Source organism: Danio rerio, chromosome 14 (assembly GCF_052040795.2).
Source record: "Danio rerio strain M-AB ecotype USA chromosome 14, GRCz13ab, whole genome shotgun sequence".
NCBI classification, from domain to species: domain Eukaryota; kingdom Metazoa; phylum Chordata; class Actinopteri; order Cypriniformes; family Danionidae; genus Danio; species Danio rerio.
In genome coordinates, this window is record NC_141034.1 from 46,275,425 (window position 1) to 46,295,417 (window position 19,993).

The window sequence follows — 19,993 nt, forward strand, 5'->3', positions numbered from 1 at the left end:
CAGGCCGCCAAGAAAGTGAAGCTGCGGTGAGGAAGCATCGCCTGGAGAAACACATGAATAGCATCTGTGATGGCGTATCGTTGTGTACCTGGCTGTGTATCTTATGAGCAAATAGAAAGTGACACAAATTTATAACTTCACCACTTTTTGAGTGACCCATGGGTCATGGGTTGTGAAAATAAAAAGGGAAATCAGACCTCCTTTTCAGCTAAGTTAAGAGAAACGATACTAGTTAGCTAACGTTATCGTTCCCAAACACACGTTTTCAAGAGTTTTCACACTTTGTTGATGATTGATAATAAAGATTGTTTGTTATGCTGCCCCGAGAGAGAGCCCTGACCTCAGAATGTCCTTGGGCCCGGGGATCCTTCCTGCTTGAAGGGCGAGAGGGGAGTTTGAGCTCAGGTGAGTCTCAAGAACACCACTGCATGTGAACGTGCTAAGACATAGCTGGCTAAGAGTTTGTCTTAAGATGCTACTTTGGAATAGTCAATTTACTTGTGAGGTGATGCGGTGGCGCAGTAGGTAGCGCTGTCGCTTCACAGCAAGAAGGTTGCTGGTTCGAGCCTCGGCTGGGTCAGTTGGTGTTTCTGTTTGAAGTTTGCACGTTCTCCCCACGTTCGCGTGGGTTTCCTCTGGGTGCTCCGGTTTCTCCCACAGTAAATCTGGTAGACTAAATTGTCCGTAGTGTATGAGTGTGAGTGAGTATGTATGGATGTTTCCCAAAGATGGGTTGCAGCTGGAAGGGCATCAGCTGCGTAAAACATGTGCTGGTTAAGTTGGCGGTTCATTCCGCTGTGGCGACCCCGGATTAATAAAGGGACTAAGCCGAATATAACATGCAATCTCTGCAAAACAAAAGCCAACTGGCCCAGTGAGGGGTCGAACCAGTGTGAGGCAACAGTGCTAATTACTGGGCCGCCATGCCACCCTATCAGGAGACGGGGAGGAGTAGGGGTGGAAGTCACAAGTAGGGGTAGAGTAGGGGGTTCAATCATAAGCATGTGATCCTTTCGAAATTAGTTTATAAATAAACCACATTTAGATGCCATTTATCAAACTCAAGTTAATGAACTGATTCTTTCACTATTAGACTTGTCGCCATACTGAATCCCATGGTAAATTTGGCTTAAAGTGCTCCAGTGTCCGTGTATCTGTGTTTGTACTCGGTGAAGAGGGATGAACTGATGACCTTCACAGCCAATCACGGTCATTTCTGTTGAGCACTGGTAAACACATTGACAAATCAGCGGCGTTTATGAACGAGCTTACATGTTGTTTTTGGGGTTCAATATTTACTTTCAATGAAAGGTATTATTATTGTTTTGTTTGCTGGAAAAAATGTACATTATCTATAGCGAAAAGTGTAGTGATATATAAAGCACTACTCACTCAAAAGACATCTGCTGGTCAATGCAGGCAATTTTTTTGAACCTATTGAACCCATTGCAAAATCTGAATAGGGAAAACTATCACCCTCACGAAATGATTTTGAACCAGGACCATTTCTACAATGCTGCTAGAGAGTGTTAAGCCCCCTTAACACATCCCCCTGTTGAAGCTGTATAAATAGGATATTGGTGAAACAGAATTGGCAAACACTCCAGTACATATTTGTGCATCAACGGTTTCTATTTACACCTGCTGGTGTCCTGAGCGCAATGACCAATCAGACAGAATCACAGCTAAAAAAATATATTCTGCACACTTACAATTCATCTCATTCATTTGTTTTCCTTTGACTTATTCCCTTACTTATCAGGGGTTGCCGGTGCTGAATGAACCACCAACTATTCCAGCATATGTTTTACGCTGCGAACGCCACTTACAATTCATCACATCAAAAAATACAGAGAATAAACAATATCTAAGAATATGGGTAAAAGTTTCCTATGCTATTGTTATGTCTCCAAGAGGATGAATGTCAATGGGGATACACATTGTAAAATTTCGGTAGCGACATTCTTTTATTAAATGCAGGATTCACTCTTGATATTGCCATGGGTATGATTAGATTCAGACCACTGATTTGCATGCAGACATTTTTAACAGCAATTAATGCACAAATTATTATTTTAGATCGACTAGCTGACAAAAGGTCCATGTCAACTGAAAGCATAAATATTTATAAGAGCAACAAATAATAACTTGACTTCTAGTTGATCATTTGGAAAACTAGCAGTTGGATTTTTCCAACGAATCATCTGTTGAACTGCATCTCAATCATCACAAATACTGCAGAAGACCTATTGAAACCTGCATGGACCCACGATTCCTACAACAATCAGTCAAGTTTGGTGAAGGAAAAATCATGATTGGGGATACATCCAGTATGGGGGTGTGCGAGAGATCTGCAGAGTGGATGGCAACATCAACAGCCTGAGGTATTAAGACATTTGTGCTGCCCATTACAGTACAAACCACAGTAGAGGGCAAATTCTTCAGCAGGATAGCACTCCTTCACATACTTTAGCCTCCACATCAAAGTTCCTGAAAGCTAAGAAGGTCAAGGTGCTCTAGGATTGGCCAGCCGAGTCACCAGATATAAACATTATTGAGCATGTCTGGGGTAAGATGAAAGAGAAGGCATTGAAGATGAATCCAAAGAATCTTGATGAACTCTGGGAGTCCTGCAAGAACACTTTCTTTGTCATTCCAGATGACTTAATTAATACATTATTTGAGTTATTGAAGAGATGTATGGATGCAGTCCTCCAAGCTCATGGAAGTCATACACAATATTCATTATTTTTCAACTGTGCCATGACTTTCCTTTGCCTTTCATACTGTATATGCCACTTCTGATACCAAATGATCAACTATAAGTCAAGTTATTGTCTGTTGTTTCAAAAACCTGATTGGGTGACAAGACATTTGTCAGGTAATGTGTAATGAAGTACAATTATATATTGAACAACGTTTTATAAATATGAAAATAATGGTAGGTATAATGCATAAAAACTGAAAAAAGTAGACAAGATGTCTCTGTTAACTTGGACCCATAACCAACACCCTGACAACCAAGCACAAGAATCTGCCATTGCACTGAAAATCACAACTGACATTTTCCACAGTAGCATAAAGTTCTAAGACGATTTTCAACTTTGCTAAGCTGGTAGCAACATTCCCTATACCATTTACCAGCCGCTCACTCTCTTTACCTGACAAACACACACAAAATAAACTCTTGAGAAACAGCTGCATCCCTGAGTGTGTCTGCGCTATCAGGATGGCACCAGTGCTGCTCTGCCCCCTCACAGTCCTGCAGCTAAACATGTGCTTATCACTGAACAACGTTTGACTTGGTAAAAGCTCACACTGCTCGCCACACACACACACACACACACACACACACACACACACACACACACACACACGCACACACGCACACACACACACACGCACACACACACACACACACACACACACACACACACACACACACACACACAAAACAAGCACTTAGATACTCTTTCCTTTCTCTTTCTGTTTCCCTCCTCCCAACGCAGTACAAAATGAATTCAAGATTTCCCGAATTAAACTCAAATCTTGCAGGACACGAGGGCATCATTACACATTTAGTAGAGCTTTGCAAAGTAGGGCAGCAGGAATGCAGAAAGATCCGCAAGTAAGGACTTCAGGCATCAGGAGAATAAAGAAAACCCCCCTCGGACCCACCGTACCCCCATAGCGAGTGTTAAGACGGACGCCTGCACTTCTTCAAATGCACAGAGGAGCCAGCTGAAAAGAAAATCTCCATACTTAAGAACTTATGATTCAAAAGGAAGCCAACTCCAATGCCCATGTTTACGACAAGCAGGGGTATTAAGAGTAAAAAAAGCAAAGAAAACACTCTCTGCAGGAAAATCTACACACAGAGCTGACTCATAAATGAGTGGGAGACTTTGCAGAAAGAGACGTAATACAGAAGTCATCTCCTTCAAATGAACACTGATCAGATAACCAACTTGCTTTGCAACTTGCATTCACATGGGGCTTTAGCGTCAATGCTTTAGAGAGGGCGTGCCTGAAGTTGGGGCTGACTCGATTGTCATAGCAACATCAGCCAATGAAATCAGTCAGCAATAGGCCACTGTTTGAGCTCGTCTCATTTGCATAAAGCGATCTGATTAGCTGACGCTTCCATTGGCGCTTGAAAAGTTGAGCAAGTCCCAACTTCTGCAGCGAGCAATGCCACTGAATCGGTGGATAAACAATGCAGTTCAGCAACACCTGACAATACCCATTCAAAGTAAATGGGAAGCGTTGAAGCTGATGCCTCGTGTGAATGGGGCGTTAGCATGTAGAGCATATGAAATGCATTTCACATACTATTATTCTAAACTCCAAAAAAGGTAATGTGCTGTTTGTTTAAACTACTTAGTTAAAAGGAGCTGAAACAACATAATTATTAAGGTTTTCTTGGGGACAACTTAATTATTTTATGTTCAATATATAGATATAAGTTTTTTAATTATGAAGTTAAATTAGGTGAAGTTTATTTATCTCTCTCCCGTGACAGCATGCCCTACAAGCTTTATAATCAATCATCAGCTAAGTGTAAACTCTTGAATTCCTCTATGTTGACCCAGCATTTTTTACATTCTAAATAGGATGCGGAAAAAAATAAGTTTCATTTGCTGCGTTTCTTTTTGCTGACTATTCGAAATAGTATTTGAAAATAGGATTAGTATGTCCCAAATTGTAGTATGCTATTCCAAAAGTGCCCGGATGGTTTACTATTTTCGGTAAACATTTGAAGAGTAGAAGCATCCATACTCTAATCACTGATATTGCCCACAGTACATTGAGTGTTGGACGTGAATTCAATTAGAACTACAAATACAGGTGAAAAGTGTAAATAAACTACAAACATGGCGGACAAGTGAGACCAACCGTCAACTAGAGAGGCTTCAATAAAGATGTTTGCATGACTGTTATTGAATATCCAGCCCAATGAGAAACATTTAATTGCGTTTTCTGTGTTATATTCAACTGCAACAACAATACTGAACTTTTATAAAGACGTGTTTGGATATTAACACCTGAGGAGATTTCTCTGCATGAAAGACTCGTGAATGGGAGAATAACCTGCTGCTGCTTCTCCAATAAGGTAGGAAGTAAAAAAAGTAAATATGAAGGAAATGTGGATGATGTGTGGATGAATGACAGGGCTAAGCAACACAATAATCTGTTGACTAGGAAGTATTACTGAATGTCCCATAGCTTACTCTTCTGTTACACACTCAAAAGCATATATTTTTCCTACACAAAAAAGTACATACTTTCAAGGCGAAGTATGCAAATTGGGATGCAGCAATAGTGTTTAAATGTGCATTTTAAAGTTATCCAGATGGTCTACTATTTTTGGTAGAATTGGAAATTGTAGATCCATGCATGGGCATTGCTAGGCCTATTTTATTGGGCCCGCACTATATTTCTACTCAGCCACCCTAAACTTTTGCGATTAGCTCATGAACTGTACACTAAATCATCGCCCCAGTCCCGTTTAAATTTGATAAGAAAACCACGGCAGAATTCGGCTCCTCCCTGTCTTTTGTTCTTCATTTGATCAGCAAACCACAGCCTTGGACAGCGAGAGAATGAGGTGTGTGTTTATTGATAATTGTTATAATATCTGCTTATTTCCAGTTCTTTGATAAAGATAACTTTGTATCACCTGTATCTCAATGTCACGGGGGAGCAGTCGAGTTTTCTCAGTGTTCACCTTATCAGCACAGTTGTTTCCTCCACCGAAAAATGTTACTCCTAATCAACATTTTGCTATTTTCATTTCAAAATGAGCTACCAATATAAAACACTTCACAGTTTGTGTGGCATTAACTATACTAAACAGTCTTGCACAGAAAGCATTAAACACAGTGACAGAAGGACTTGGAGAATGTACTCGTTTAAATCGAGTCAATGACAGAGAAAGAAATATCAAGTGTTGTCTAGTATTTAAAAAATACTTCTTATTTATTATTATCATTCAGAACGTAAAATATGTGAATAGCCTGTAAGAAAAAAAAATATATATATATATATATATATATATATATATATATATATATATATATATATATATATATATATATATATATATATATATATATATAAATATTTATATATTTATGTATGCCATTAAATTAGAAAAATGGCAGTTTATTTATTTAATAAATGGAAACAAAAAATGCACTTGAATATAGGAACTGGTTTTTACTACAGTAAACAGGTGGGTTGAGCCTATTCGGCTTACTCAGAACTCAAATGGCTATGCCTGTCTATGTAATACAATGAAATAGTATCCAACCCATATCGAACAAACATTTTAAGTTATTTTAAGTTAATTTTAAGTGTATTACTATTAAATTACTACTTATAAATGCAATATTAGGCTTTAAATACATATATATATATATATATATATATATATATATATATATATATATATTTTTTTTTTTTTTTTTTTTTTTTTTTTACCTTATAAGGAGCTAAGCCCCCCATAAAATGCTAAAAATCGCCCCTTGATCCATGAATACTCTTAACAGCTAACATTACCGACAACACATTGTGAGTTGGACCCAAATTTAATTACAACTACAAACAAAAAGTATTTAAAAAGCTACAAACACGGGGGTCTTTGAAATTGGAATCAGAATTTTTTACATTCTTTTTTATCATTTTATTAGTAATTCTTACAATTTGTCAAGCAAAAAAAAAAAAAAAAAAAAACTTGCAAATTGAGTCTGCAAGTCAGTTACTTTACTTTAACTTTAACTTTTTACTTAAAAAAAAAAAGAATAAACCCTTTGCCTTAAAACCAAAAATTTGATTTTACTTAAAAAAGCCAGTAAACAGATTGACTTTACTTTAACTTTTTTTAACTTTAACTTTACTTTAAAATTATAAGAGTTTACTCTCTCTTTTTCAAGTAAACATTTTTAAAGTGTTTGTAATATTGAATATGCTATAAAATAAAAATAATAAATCTCAAAAACGTAGTGGTGCAGTGAGTAGCATTGTTGCCTCACAACAAGAAGGTCACTGGTTCGAGCCTCGGGTAGGTCAGTTGGCATTTCTGTGTGGAGTTTGCATGTTCTCCCCGTGTTTGTGTAGGTTTCATCCGGGCGCTCCGGTTTCTCCCACAAGTCTAAAGACATCCGTAACACAGTAGGTGAATTAGGTGAGCTAAATTGACCGTAGTGTATGTGTGTGAATGAGTGTGTATTGATGTTTTCCTGATGAGTCGGAGCTTGGCATCCACTACTTACAACATATGCAGGATAAGTTGGTGGTTCATTCCATTGTGATGACCCCAGATTAAAATTACTAAGCCAAAAAGAAAATGATTGAATGAATGAATGAATGAATGAATGATTGAATGAATGAATGAATGAATGAATGAATGAATAAATGAATGAATGAATGAATGAATGAATGAATGAATGAATGAATGAATGAATGAATGAATGAAAAAAATGCTTGGTTATGGATGTGACAGATGTGAAATTGGCACTTGTGTGACTTTTGATAATTCAAATATATAATTGTTTTAAAACATTGACAGATGCATCTTTGAGTATTTAAAGCACTGTTAAAAAACAAGCCTTCACAAAACAAACAAACAAAAAACTAGAAAGGGTTTTCGCTATTTTGTTGAAAAAATTTTTTTCATGGCAAGGCTGACATTTAGAATTGCTCATCTTCACAGTGCCTTCCTAGTCAAAACAGACAGAGCGACTAATTCAGTACACAGCATTGACACAGCAGAACAACCTGACATTACAGGAATGCAGACAATGCGCTCAAACAGAGGATGCTTTATCTGCCATTCCAGGCTGATGTGCTCGGCTGAATACGTGAAGGCAGCAGGGATGGATTGGCTGTCTTGCTCTCAGGGACATCCAGATACTGTCTGTGTGTGGCATAACTAATGTGTGGAGCAGCTCATGGATCACACAACACAACAGCTGTTCTGTGATAGAGCAATCGATTAAAAAATGCCAGACAACTAAAGATGGAGGAGCCGGGATGTTTGTATGTGAGCAGGAAGGAATGAGAGATGGGAAGAGAGAGATAAAGAGTTTAGAGGCTGGTGGAATGATATGCACTGCTATACTAACAGACACACTGATGCATTAGACAGCTCGCAATCCATAATGACGCTCCCTATAGTTTATTTCTTGCTTATGGGACACATAATTAAATTGTGCCTATATTGTACACACAGGTTCACTTGTCAACAAACTAATTACAACGTCATCTAAACATTAATGTGTAGTTATTCATAACATCAAGTAGTTAATCAAATTTCAGTTTAAACTGGTATGATCGTCTTATACAGTGCTCAGCACGTAAATGTACTTTTGAAATTCATTCATTCATTCATTCATTTTCTTGTCGGCTTAGTCCCTTTATTAATCCGGAGTCGCCACAGCAGAATGAACCGCCAACTTATCCAGCAAGTTTTTACGCAGCAGATGCCCTTGCAGCCGCAACACATCTCTGGGAAACATCCACACACACATACACTCATACACTCATACACTACAAACAATTTAGCCTACACAATTCACCTGTACCGCATGTTTTTGGATTGTGGGGGAAACTGGAGCACCTGGAGGAAACCCGAACACAGGGAGAACATGCACTGCTCTAGTTAATTAATTAAATTGTGAAACAATGCTGCTGTTATTTTTGTAACATTAAAGCCAATATAAGTTTCTACTGTTTTGATGTATGTTTACAGTGGTGACTGATTAATGAACCAGTAGGAGAACATGATCCAAAGCTTAATGTTCATTAGCATCTACTGCATGTTGAACTGCCAAACATATGTGCACATAATTGTACAGATCTTCAGCAATTAGACCACTCAGGATCACTCTTTCCAACATACAAAAATACAATCACAACATGCAACATTAAAACCCAACTAGCACTTTATTAATCAAACAAATACATACCTCTTCAATCAACTAAGCTCTGCTGAATTTGTCCTGTCAGATATTCCATTAGGTCTTTCAGTCCAAACTGTGGCAATGTTAATAAAAAATAATTATGTGTTTCCTCATTTTTGCTTGACATTTCTTAATAGAATGTCAAATTGATAAATGATTTCAACCAAAACTGCTAACAAACATCTTCAGTGAAAAACCTTTTTTAGCAAGTTGTGTTTCACTCTTCCACAACTCCTGAGGGCGCACTTGTGCTATAACACAACGACCAACGAAGGAGAGATCCTCAAAATTTGAACAGCTGTTCTGCCATAAGTGGACAGCAAAGTCACTCTGTTTCTCAGCAACGTACAGCCAGAATCAAGTCAAATAAATAAATATCCTGATTAAAAGTAAACTTAAGTAAAATTAACTAAAAGGGAACCAAAAATTATGTCTAAAATCTGTCTGTCTGTCTATATTCACAGGCCACTTTATTAGGTACAGTTAGATTCAACAAGGTACTCGAAATATTCCTCAAAGACTTTGGTCCATATTGACATGATAGCATCACGCAGTTGCTGCAGATTTGTTGCACATCCATCATGTGTGTTACAAACCCCTGATGTTCGTCTAGGCTAGAGAATGGGGTTTGACATTTATGTGCAGTTAAAAATAAAAAAAAATAAAAAATTCTACAAATAGTGAATAAGAGCAAAAGACAACCAAAGCAGATACTAAAAAAAACTATGTGACTTTATTTACAATACCCAAATGTGAACAAAAACAATGTATTAATAAAAATAAAGAAAAAGCAAATAAGGCAAAAATATACTATTTACAATCTATACAACACTGAGACAAATACAAAGACGGGAAAAACAGGAGAGCTGGCAGAAGGGACGCAGGCGACGCTAAAGAAATGAAAAGAACAAAACCCAAACAAAATCTAACTCCCCAGAAGCATCTAACTAACTAACTATGTGAAAACAAAATGATTAGCACGTGAAGTCTTCCGAGTCCTAACTATCTATCTATCTATCTATCTATCTATCTATCTATCTATCTATCTATCTATCTATCTATCTATCTATCTATCTATCTATCTATCTATCTATCTATCTATCTATCTATCTATCTATCTATCTATCTATCCAAAAAGTACAAGGGGTGGCGCTCGGCTCTAACCTAATGTACTATACAGAAGAGTAGTCCTAAGTTTTGCAAAATGTATCTCACATGACCTTTTTACCTGTCCGCTTTGTACAAGCCTTGTAAACAATGTTACCTGAGAAATGGAATGATATACGAATAACGGACGAATAATGTGCACACAGAAACGGGCAGCAACAAAATACACAGTTAGACAGGGTTCTTTCGTAACGCAACGCAATAAACACAAACATGAGGAAAAAGAAAAGGGAAGAGAAGGGGCTTGGAGTGGTTTGGCGCACTTTTATGACAGATAGTCTTTGCTCATTGGATCTGATGTACGAGTGACGTAATTGGGGTGGAAACGACTGACAATGGAATAGACCAACGAACGGAACCTGGGAATACTGAAAACAGATACAGGAGAACAGAGCGAGAGAGAGAGAGAGAGAGAGAGAGAGAGAGAGAGAGAGAGAGAGAGAGAGAGAGAGAGAGAGAGAGAGAGAGAGAGAGAGAGAGAAAACACAGAGCACAAATAACACAAATACATAACAATGTGAATCCTGCGTTCCATCACATCCCAAAGGTGCTCTCTATTAGATTGAGATCTGGTTACTGTGGAGGCCATTTGAGTACAGTGAACTCATTGTCATGTTTAAGAAACCTGGAAAGATTTGTGCTTTATGACATTATCCTGCTGGAAGTAGCCATCAGGAGATGGGTAAACTGTGGTCAGAATGGGATGGACATGGTCAGAAACAATACTCAGGTAGGTTGTAGCTTTAACACGATGCTCAATTGGTACTAATGGGCCCAAAGTGTGCCAAGAAAATATCCATGCATGCTTTCATGTTGTTGACACCAAATTCTGACCTATCATCTAAATGGCGCAGCAGAAATTGAAACTCATTAGACCAGGCAGCTTTTTTCCAATCTTCTATAGTCCAACTTTGCTGAGCCTGTGCGAATTGTAGCCTCAGTTTCCTGTTCTTAGCTTACAGGAGTGGCATATGGTGTGGTCTTCTGCTGCTGTAGCCCATCCGCCTCAGGGTTGACATGTTGTGCATTCAGAGATGCTCTTCTGGATACCTCAGTTGTAACAAGTGGATGTTTGATTTACTGTTGCCTTTCTATCAGCTCAAATCAGTCTGGCCGTTCTCCTTTGACTTATGGCATCAACAAGGCATTTGCGCCCACAGATCTGTCGCTCACTGAATATTTTCTTCTTTTTTAGACCATTCTCAGTAAACCCTAGAAATGCTTGTGCATGGAAATCCCAGTAGATCAGCAGTTTTTTTTAAATACTCAGCCCAGCCCGTCTGGCAACAAGAACCATGTCAGGCTCAAAGTCTCTTAAATCATTTTTCATGCCCATTCTGATGCTCAGTTTGAACTGCAGCAGATTGTCTTGACTATGTCTACATGTTTAAATGCATTGAGTTGCTGCCATGTGGCTGGCTGATTAGAAATTTGCATTAACAAGCAGTTGGACAGGTGTACCTAATAAAGTGGCTGGTGAGTGTATCTACTGTATCTATCTATTAGATATTAGTATCAAACAGAAAGATCCAAACAATATACTTTCCTCATATACACTCATTATTGTTTTGTAGCATTTTTTATTAGCAATGACAATGAAGCAACTCTGAACAGAAATCTTCCTCCTACAATGTAACTCGAAATTCCTTTTGTTAAATTCTCAAGCCCAAATTGGTGTGCTCAAACTCGATCTGTTCTTAAAAATCAACTGTTTCGTTTTTACACGCTGTCAAAAAAAATCCTAAATAAATTTGAGCAAATTTTAAGTTAGTAAACATCCCTCAGAGTTCCCATTTTCTTTCTTTAATGAAACCGAGCAAATAAACAGGTGTGTTTCTGCCTTTATGCCATCTGTGTCTCTCTATTTCTCTTATCTTTTCTTGCTCTGTCATTCTCGAGGGGAATACAGGAGTGAGGGCTGTCACAGAGATCTAAGCGTGTGCTTGCATTTTGAACCAAATAATAAAGCAGACTCTTTTAACTGAGATCCAAAGCTCTGATGAAGGAAAGGGAATTTGGTGGTGAAAAAAAGCAAACATTTCCGTGGTGCTGCCACTGACATGTTTATAAATTCTCTGTGAATTTATTTAGGAATGCAAACCATGTTACATGTGGAAAGTGTATGAGTTGTGAAATCAAAGCAGTGCGACAAACAACTCAAAGCAAGAAAACTTTGAAAGTTGAAATTATTTTGAAATTACCTGTCCACATCTACAGAGGATTTTAATGGTGATCAGTGTGTGAAGCAACTGGTATAAACATGTCCCAACAGATCATAAATAGAGTTTATCACAAAGTTTTGCTTTTAATGGCCCTGACTTTTAAATATTTTTGTAAGAAGTGTTGCTCAGGGAGTTGTTTCTAGTGTTCAGAATCTGTCTAAAAAATAATAATAAAATAAATAATAAATAAATAAATAAATAAATAAATGAATAAATACATAAATAATAATGATAATAATAATAATAATAATAATAATAATAATAATAAAGTACATACATTCACTCCCTAAAAAACAATCCCTAAATTTACTCCATGAAAAATCCCAAGTTATGCTAATTATAAAAGGGTTCAGTTCACTTGTTCAGGAATCACTTGCCTTATTTTCTGCAAATAAAATGGTGGATAAGTTGGCAGTTCATTCTGACTAGGCCAAAAAGAAAATGAATGAACGTATGAATGAATGAATAAAACAAAACAAACAAACAAACAAACAAACAAACAAAATGCATAAAATTTAAAAAGTAAATAAAATAAAACATAAAATAAAATAAAAAAAACTAATAAACAAAATACACAGAATAAAAAATAAATAAAATAAAAAACTAATAAACAAAATACATAGAATAAAAATAGAATAACAAATAAAATGAATGAATGAATGAATGAATGAATGAATGAAAATAAAATAAAACAAATAAATAAATACATAAAATTAAATAAAAAAAAAACTAAATAAAATATGTTCTGAACCGTTTACTGTATTGAACTGTTAAAATGTAACTGAATTGTATGATTACATATTGCATGATTACTGTATAAATGCATATTTTTATATTATATTTTGTACATTAAACATTCAGAATACCCAAAAGGGACTTTATCTTAAATGTTTATATATGGAATTCCAAGATTTAAGTATCATAACAAAATATTGCTGGACAAAACTTAATTGCAATTACTAGCATACAAATTAAAGTTTGTTTTGACATAACATATGTGTGTGTACTGAGTATATTTATTAGGTACTGTATATATAAATGCACACTTGCATGCATTTATTTGAGAAAATGTTTATTTATATTTAGATATAAAATATGTGTATACTGCATGAAACAAATTACATATTTACATTTCAATATCTATGAAAGAAATTTGTTTTGTATAGTTTTGTTTCTTTATGCCAAAACAAACTATTATTTTGGATGTGATTAGTCACGATTAATCTTTGCTCAGCCTACATTTTTTCTGTCAACTCATCTGTTTGGTTTACAAATATGGTTTGCATTTTCATAACTATATCAGCCTTTAATGAAAATAATTAACACAAACAAGTATAAAACAAAGCAAGGAAGATTCTAACAAATATTGCCTTTTTAAAATGGCCTATTTAAAATGAACTGGAAAAATCCTTATTTTCACTAGAAATTCTAGCATGACCAACTTCTTTCTGACTACTTTTCTGCATATCAGGAAATTACAGAAGTTCCAAAATGCAATGGCTCTCTGCCTTAAATAAAACTTTAAAGGAATTACATCATTATGAGTGGGCTTCCCCATGGCGCTACTTCAAAGCAAATGTCAGTGCACTCCAAAATGGAGCGCCTCTGATGCCTCTTACATGATGCTTTTGAAATACTGAGACAGCATTGCCACAATTCCCTCTAAACTTCAAGAAAACTCCTTAACTCCTTTTCAAATCTAACTACCTGCTTATCTGTACACGGCAAAAATGTTTTCCCACTGCAAGTTTATGTCTTGTTTCTAGTCCAAATATATACAATTCTTAAATCTAATGCCTTTTTTTGATAGGAAAGTAAATAATATTGTTTAATTTTCAGAAATAACACGTCAAAAATTAAGTGAGCTTATCTTTTAAAGGTGCTGTATGTAAGTTTTTGACTCTTCTAAAGCATAAAAATACCAAAATATGTTTGCAGACTGTCTTTGTTTTGGTCATTTAACCCACCCAATGCCAGTTAAGCCAATTCAGTTTCAGAACTCTGGGTTGCCTTTGTAGAAAATGGTGTATTTCATTCATTCAGAAAGACTTTTAAAGCATGCGTCCACGACCGAAAATGTGACAACACACTACGCTACGTGACAAGATTTGCAGTGACAAGTAGTTTGCCTATTTGTACCAGACAAAACACAACAGAAATATAAATACAGCCAGTCAGAAGCACAGAATACTGCACTCCAATGAAATGGTAAGTTTTATAATATAATTAACATATTAAACCTCTTTAACATTATTATATGTAGATGCTCAATCACTGATATGTGTTGGCTTTGAGTCACAGTTCTAAAGTTCAATTTCAAACGATTTATTTTATTTTCAAGATCTGAGGTGAACTGTTTGCTGAATAGTCAGACATACTTCTGTTGATTTCGTTAATCTGGCAACCTGTGCTTGTGTGTGTTTTGAACCAGGAGTGCAATAACTAGTTCAACCTCTGGGTGTACTGCACCTTTAACAAGCACAATAATCTGCCAGTTGGGTAAGTAAAATACTCTTGTTTTTAGTTTGAAATACATTTATTTAACTTATTCCAGTGGCAAATTATTTAACTTGTTAATAATAATATAAAAAACTGAAGAGCAAATCCATCAATGAGCAGCTCTACAAGTCCCGAAACATGCAAGCCAGTGTCGACAGCGGCAAGGAAAAAGTTTCACTAATTGGCGAAAGTGAAAAATTAAAAAACCTTGAGAGAAACCAGGCTCAGTTGGACACGACCATATCTCCGATGGCCAAATGTCTTGTGTAGAGCTGCAGTCTAGGCGCCGGAGGCTGGAGAAACTGGATGTCAGTGAGCTCTCCACTCCTTCATGAACACCACAGCTGCTGCTCAGGATACAGACTGGTCCAGGATTATGAGAACCTTGGGATTATCTCGTCATGGGTCTTGGATCACATCAGTGGCACTACATAATCTCAGGGGGCCTCAGGATGAGTATGCCCAAGTGGAAATAGATTATAAAGAGAATAATTAGCGTAGCTGCTGTTCATAGTGTATACAACAACACATTCTCACTCCCAACTCGTCATATACTGACGCTTGGTCAGGAACCCTCGGCGTAAGTTATTGACGCACAGGGTACCCCTTTAGCGTCATATTTAGACGTGCAGGGATTCCCTATAGAATCTGTGCCTGAGCCTGAGGCGTCATAGGGAGACGCTGGAGGCTCGTATAATTACCAATAGATGTCAACGCAATTTTTAAAACCTGATTTACGCCTATTATCTTAGTTTTCTTATTTTAAAAATATGTAATTTTTATTTTGTTCACGAAAAGCGTCTGTAAACTGGGTCGAAACTACTGTATGAATAAACTTCGGTCCACGTGACATCCCTTCACGGTGAGTTTAACGCCGCTCTGCTATTGGTCAAACTGCATCAGCGGTGAGTTCTCAGATGAGTTCAACTGTCAACATTAAATATTACGTTAATGCTGCATAATGTATTTTTATTGGAGATTAGTTGGTGTTTATAAATATGTTATCATTTACTTTATATTTAATGAGTGAAAATATATTCGGTTGTCCAGTTTAGGGTAACTATGTCTAATAAAACTTTGATTCATTCATATTATTTATTATTTTTTTACTTTAAAAAAATATTACATTTCAAGTACTAAGTTTAAAAATGTTTTCGGCTGATCTTTTTCATTTTAAATTATTTATTGAAGTTGGGGTCATTGTATGTGGCGATCTATTTTTTACAGTCTATGCTCGCTATCCCAAGGTTCATTGCGATCCCAAGGTTCACTGCGGTTTTCCACAAGGTAAGTAAAAAATAAACAAATAAAGACGATTTGTTGATAAAGCATGTACTGTAAACTAGCGACGTTATCTAATTACATCAAGTTCATTTATTAAAAACATATTTTTCTCACATATAACGTTGGTCAGGCATTAGAACAATATATACATTTTAAGATAAGGAACAGTGTAACTTAACCAGATTGTTGTTTTTCACAATAGAATTCGTGCAAAATCTATATATAATATGCAATATGCAACTCTAATAATACAAATGTATTCGTAATTGTTTCAATATTAAAGAACAAGTGTTTCCAAAGGTTTATTGTAAAAACAATTATTTTCCATGCCTTTAAAGGAAAAAAGGCAGAAATTTTGCCTGTCTGAGCACATTTTATTCATTGTACAACACAAAACTAAACAAAAAAACAGATTAATCTACCACACACACACACACACACACACATATATATATACAGGTGTAAATTGTTCAGATATGAATATTTTTTCTTTGCTCTTTTCAGGTTCTTTAGATTTCTGTAAAAATCCAATTTTGTTTTCTAATAAGCAAAAAGTAAAATCACTTTACCCATGTTTATATGTTAAATTGCACTTGTCTCTCTCTCTATCTCTGTTAACACATTTGTATTTGTTTGATTCATTCTTGTGTCTTTCAGCCTGTTTCTGCCTATCACCATGAGTGATTCCTTTATACTCAGATTTATCATCAAGATCTCAATTATAAGCTTAAGTCTTGATGACAACTTGATGATCTGCAGGAAGCACCACCATGTAAGGAAGGCCACGACCACTCTGGAATCAGTCAAGGGTTAGTGAAGTTTTTCATTCCATGTATATTAAATATCTACATTGTTTAGGCATATATGATTGTATGAGATAAAATGCATTTATTCGTTCACTACTATTGTAATAACAGAAAGAGAAGCATTAGTTTTACTATTACTATTGTTTATGACAAACATTAAAAAACTACAGCATAAGCTCACAAAATATTGTGGCCTAACTGTTTAAACTATTTGTTCTGGGTGTTGATAGTGGCCAACTATTTTTTTTCTTTTTCAGAAAGTATTTTGTTTTGTCTGATTTTATGACACCTTATAGGCCATCAACTGTCCACATTGGGGTTTAGGAAATTAGAACTGCTTATGCTGCTTGTCTACTAGTCTTAGGATAAGTTAGAAATGTTATAAATGTACATTTTTTGTTGTGTTTATCTGGTACAGCTCATAGGAACTCCAATCTTCCCAACTGTGAGAGAGCCTTGCTCCAGTGACTGTCAGTGTGTACTTCATTGCTTCCATTAGTCCCTGTATCTGTAGACCTAGGTGACAGTGGGCTAGAGTCAAATTTTGTTTTTATTTAAACTAAGGCATACTGATGGCCTTTTTATCTCAGATTTGGTCATGCAAGTATTAATATATCCTAAAATATTTTTATATTCTTTCCATTGGTGGAAAAGATGTTGGTATAATTATTTTTAATGGACTGCTAAGATCTCAGCAGACATTTTTCTTAAATGGGAGTCTGTGCAATACAAGGTGGATAGTATTTGCAAGGAAGAGTCATTCATCTGTCCTGCTTCCACACTAGATATACTGCCAATTTAAGTAGACATGAACCATAAGCATAACCATTTCAAGAATGCACAAGGTACTTTAAACTGTATGTGTTGTAACTAAATTAACAAGAAAACAGCTCTGTGATGTTCACCTAGTAAAATTAGATTAGAAGATATAAACTGTTATGCACTTGTTCTGTACTGTTTCATTCCTTTTTCAAACAATGGCATTTTTGAAGGTTTATTTACAGCTAAGGATTAAGGATTGACAGGAAGATTTGTGGACTACATCAACTAATGACACTACCTCCAAAGAGTTGCAAAAAGCTGTCCAAATATTCAGCACCATCTTTAAGCCCATGATTTTAGTGTGTTTCATGCCTAAGCACATGAGTTTATATCTGAGTTTATATCATAGATGAACTATGTGATTATCTTAAACTGATCTACAGGTAAATGCAAAAACTTATTGGTTTACTTATTTGTTTGTTTGTTTGTTTGTTTTTTTTGTATATGTTAACCAGGTGAAATGGAGTGAGGCATACCAGGATATGTGTGGTTTTACTCTTGGGAAGGAGGTTGAACAGTGCAATATTTCTTCTATAGGATTGCAGTGACCAGACATGCTACTGTAACTCTCATGGTCATGTGCTGGAATTAGCAGATATTCAACAATTTGGCCATCTCGCTGACCTATTGATATCAGAAGGTAACTATATCCAGTAGAATTTGTTTTAGTTGTTCTATAACCTATTTAAATAGTATTGTGATTTTTGATTGCTTATCACTGTAGACCGCAGCAGCTCTGCAAAGCAAGTTGCAAAACAGAATCCATGAAACTGGCAGTGACTGCAAACCAATTGGAAGACTTTGGTCTGTGATGTAGAGGAGAGGGCAGAGGGTGAGGAAATTCTTATTAATATTACATGTAGTCATGAAAAATTGTAACTGTTACTATTATTGTCATTTTTTCAGTAGCAGAAGCAAAGACAACAAACAACAGAAGTGAAATGGATGTCTTCGTCATATGGCATGGTATGTACACTAGACTTCTGTCAGTGTTGATTCTTTAAAAGTTGACGTATAATCCTTGTTATACAACTTTCTTTTTATAAATATATTTCAGACTCTGCTGACCCAGCAACAATAAGGAGGGTGTTCAACATCATCCTGCTAGTCAGGATTCTTCAGGAGAAGCAGTGGATTCTTGTGGCAGAGATGGCCAACCACTATAAATACCTTTCAACTCATCCTGGTTCCTTCAAAGAACTTTCCTGCTTGTTTGCTACTGAAAAGTACTGGTATGTATTTGTATTATTTGGCACAGACATAAGCATAAGGTTACCCAGTCCAAAGAATATAATATATTTTTATGTTGTTGTGTTCTTCTTTTAAGATTCGACATGTGGCCTAAACAAAGAGGGGTTAAAAGGTCTATGGATCATCATTCTCAGAAAGCAACAAAATAACTGATAAATAAACAACAATACGATGGTGAAATCTAGAGACCTGCAAGGTACCTGCAAGTTTTGGCTGGAGCAGAGAACATACATTTTTTAAATAAAGCTCCAGCTGATGAGTATGACATTGACTGTGGATTTTCTTTTACTGTAATCCAGAAGAGGATGACCTTAACCCTGAATCTAAAGCATGTAATAAAATCTGTAAAAATAAAATAAAATTTTCATCATCTATAACCAAATTGTTGTCTCTTTTTTTTAAATACATAGATATGTACAGTATGTATGCATTCCTCTAAAATCAATCAGTGTTGTAAATTAAGAGCATTATTGTATGCCTAACTGCTTACAACATATAACGATTTAAGGAACTCTATATTAAAATAAAATGATTACATTAAATGACATTAAGAGCTTTTAAAATATTAATTTTATGATACATTTTTATGATAAATTTAATTTTTGCATATACTTGGCCAAAAAATGTACATTATTATGGTCCACTGCTCAGATACCTCCAGTCAATATGTGGCTGAGTCAGGCAACCAGACTTCTACCTCTGGAAAAATTAACCTATGATTTACATCAAAGATCTGATGGATCCATTTGGTCCTCATGGATTTTTCTTAAAAAAATATATATATTCTCCTTTTATTTTTGTCCTTACTTTGAAACATTTGTATTCATTTGTTAGAATGTCTAACAAAAAACTGCTGCACTTGTTGTGAGATAACAGTGCCACTGTTGTTATTCTGAAAATAAAAATTAACTTTGTATTATGTTTTATTGAATGCAAGATAAAAATAAAATATTTTCCAAGAGATGGATTGCGGCTGGAA

At 35.8% G+C, this 19,993-nt stretch overlaps 2 protein-coding genes across 20 annotated transcripts in view; one reads left to right on the plus strand and one right to left on the minus strand.

The window, feature by feature from the left end:
• The window catches only part of LOC147834029 (uncharacterized), a 1,152,336-nt gene that overhangs the window by 217,466 nt on the left and 914,877 nt on the right, over positions 1 to 19,993 (minus strand). Inside the window, exon 1 of one of the 6 annotated variants that reach the window (XR_015507927.1) lies at positions 8,970 to 9,197. The exons of the other annotated variants lie outside the window; for them this stretch is intronic. The gene's annotated coding sequence lies outside the window, so the exon portion shown is untranslated. Of the gene's footprint in view, positions 1 to 8,969; positions 9,198 to 19,993 lie in introns of those variants that run through there. 6 annotated transcript variants of the gene reach the window in all.
• LOC147840896 (uncharacterized) lies at positions 15,375 to 19,391 on the plus strand. 14 transcript variants are annotated; one of them, XR_015944965.1, is made up of 8 exons: positions 15,375 to 15,756; positions 16,079 to 16,138; positions 16,793 to 16,944; positions 18,219 to 18,403; positions 18,488 to 18,595; positions 18,670 to 18,729; positions 18,821 to 18,989; positions 19,091 to 19,391. XR_015944965.1 is itself a non-coding variant. In XM_088651195.1 (7 exons), the coding sequence occupies exons 4-7, from the start codon at positions 18,528 to 18,530 to the stop codon at positions 19,161 to 19,163; spliced, it is 342 nt and encodes a 113-aa protein (XP_088507321.1). In that variant the 5' UTR covers positions 16,103 to 16,138; positions 16,793 to 16,944; positions 18,219 to 18,403; positions 18,488 to 18,527; the 3' UTR covers positions 19,164 to 19,391. The 14 variants fall into 14 exon arrangements, 2 of the variants coding, with proteins under 2 accessions (XP_088507321.1, XP_088507322.1); XR_015944967.1 differs by having other exon boundaries at positions 18,673 to 18,729; XR_015944968.1 differs by having other exon boundaries at positions 15,375 to 15,713.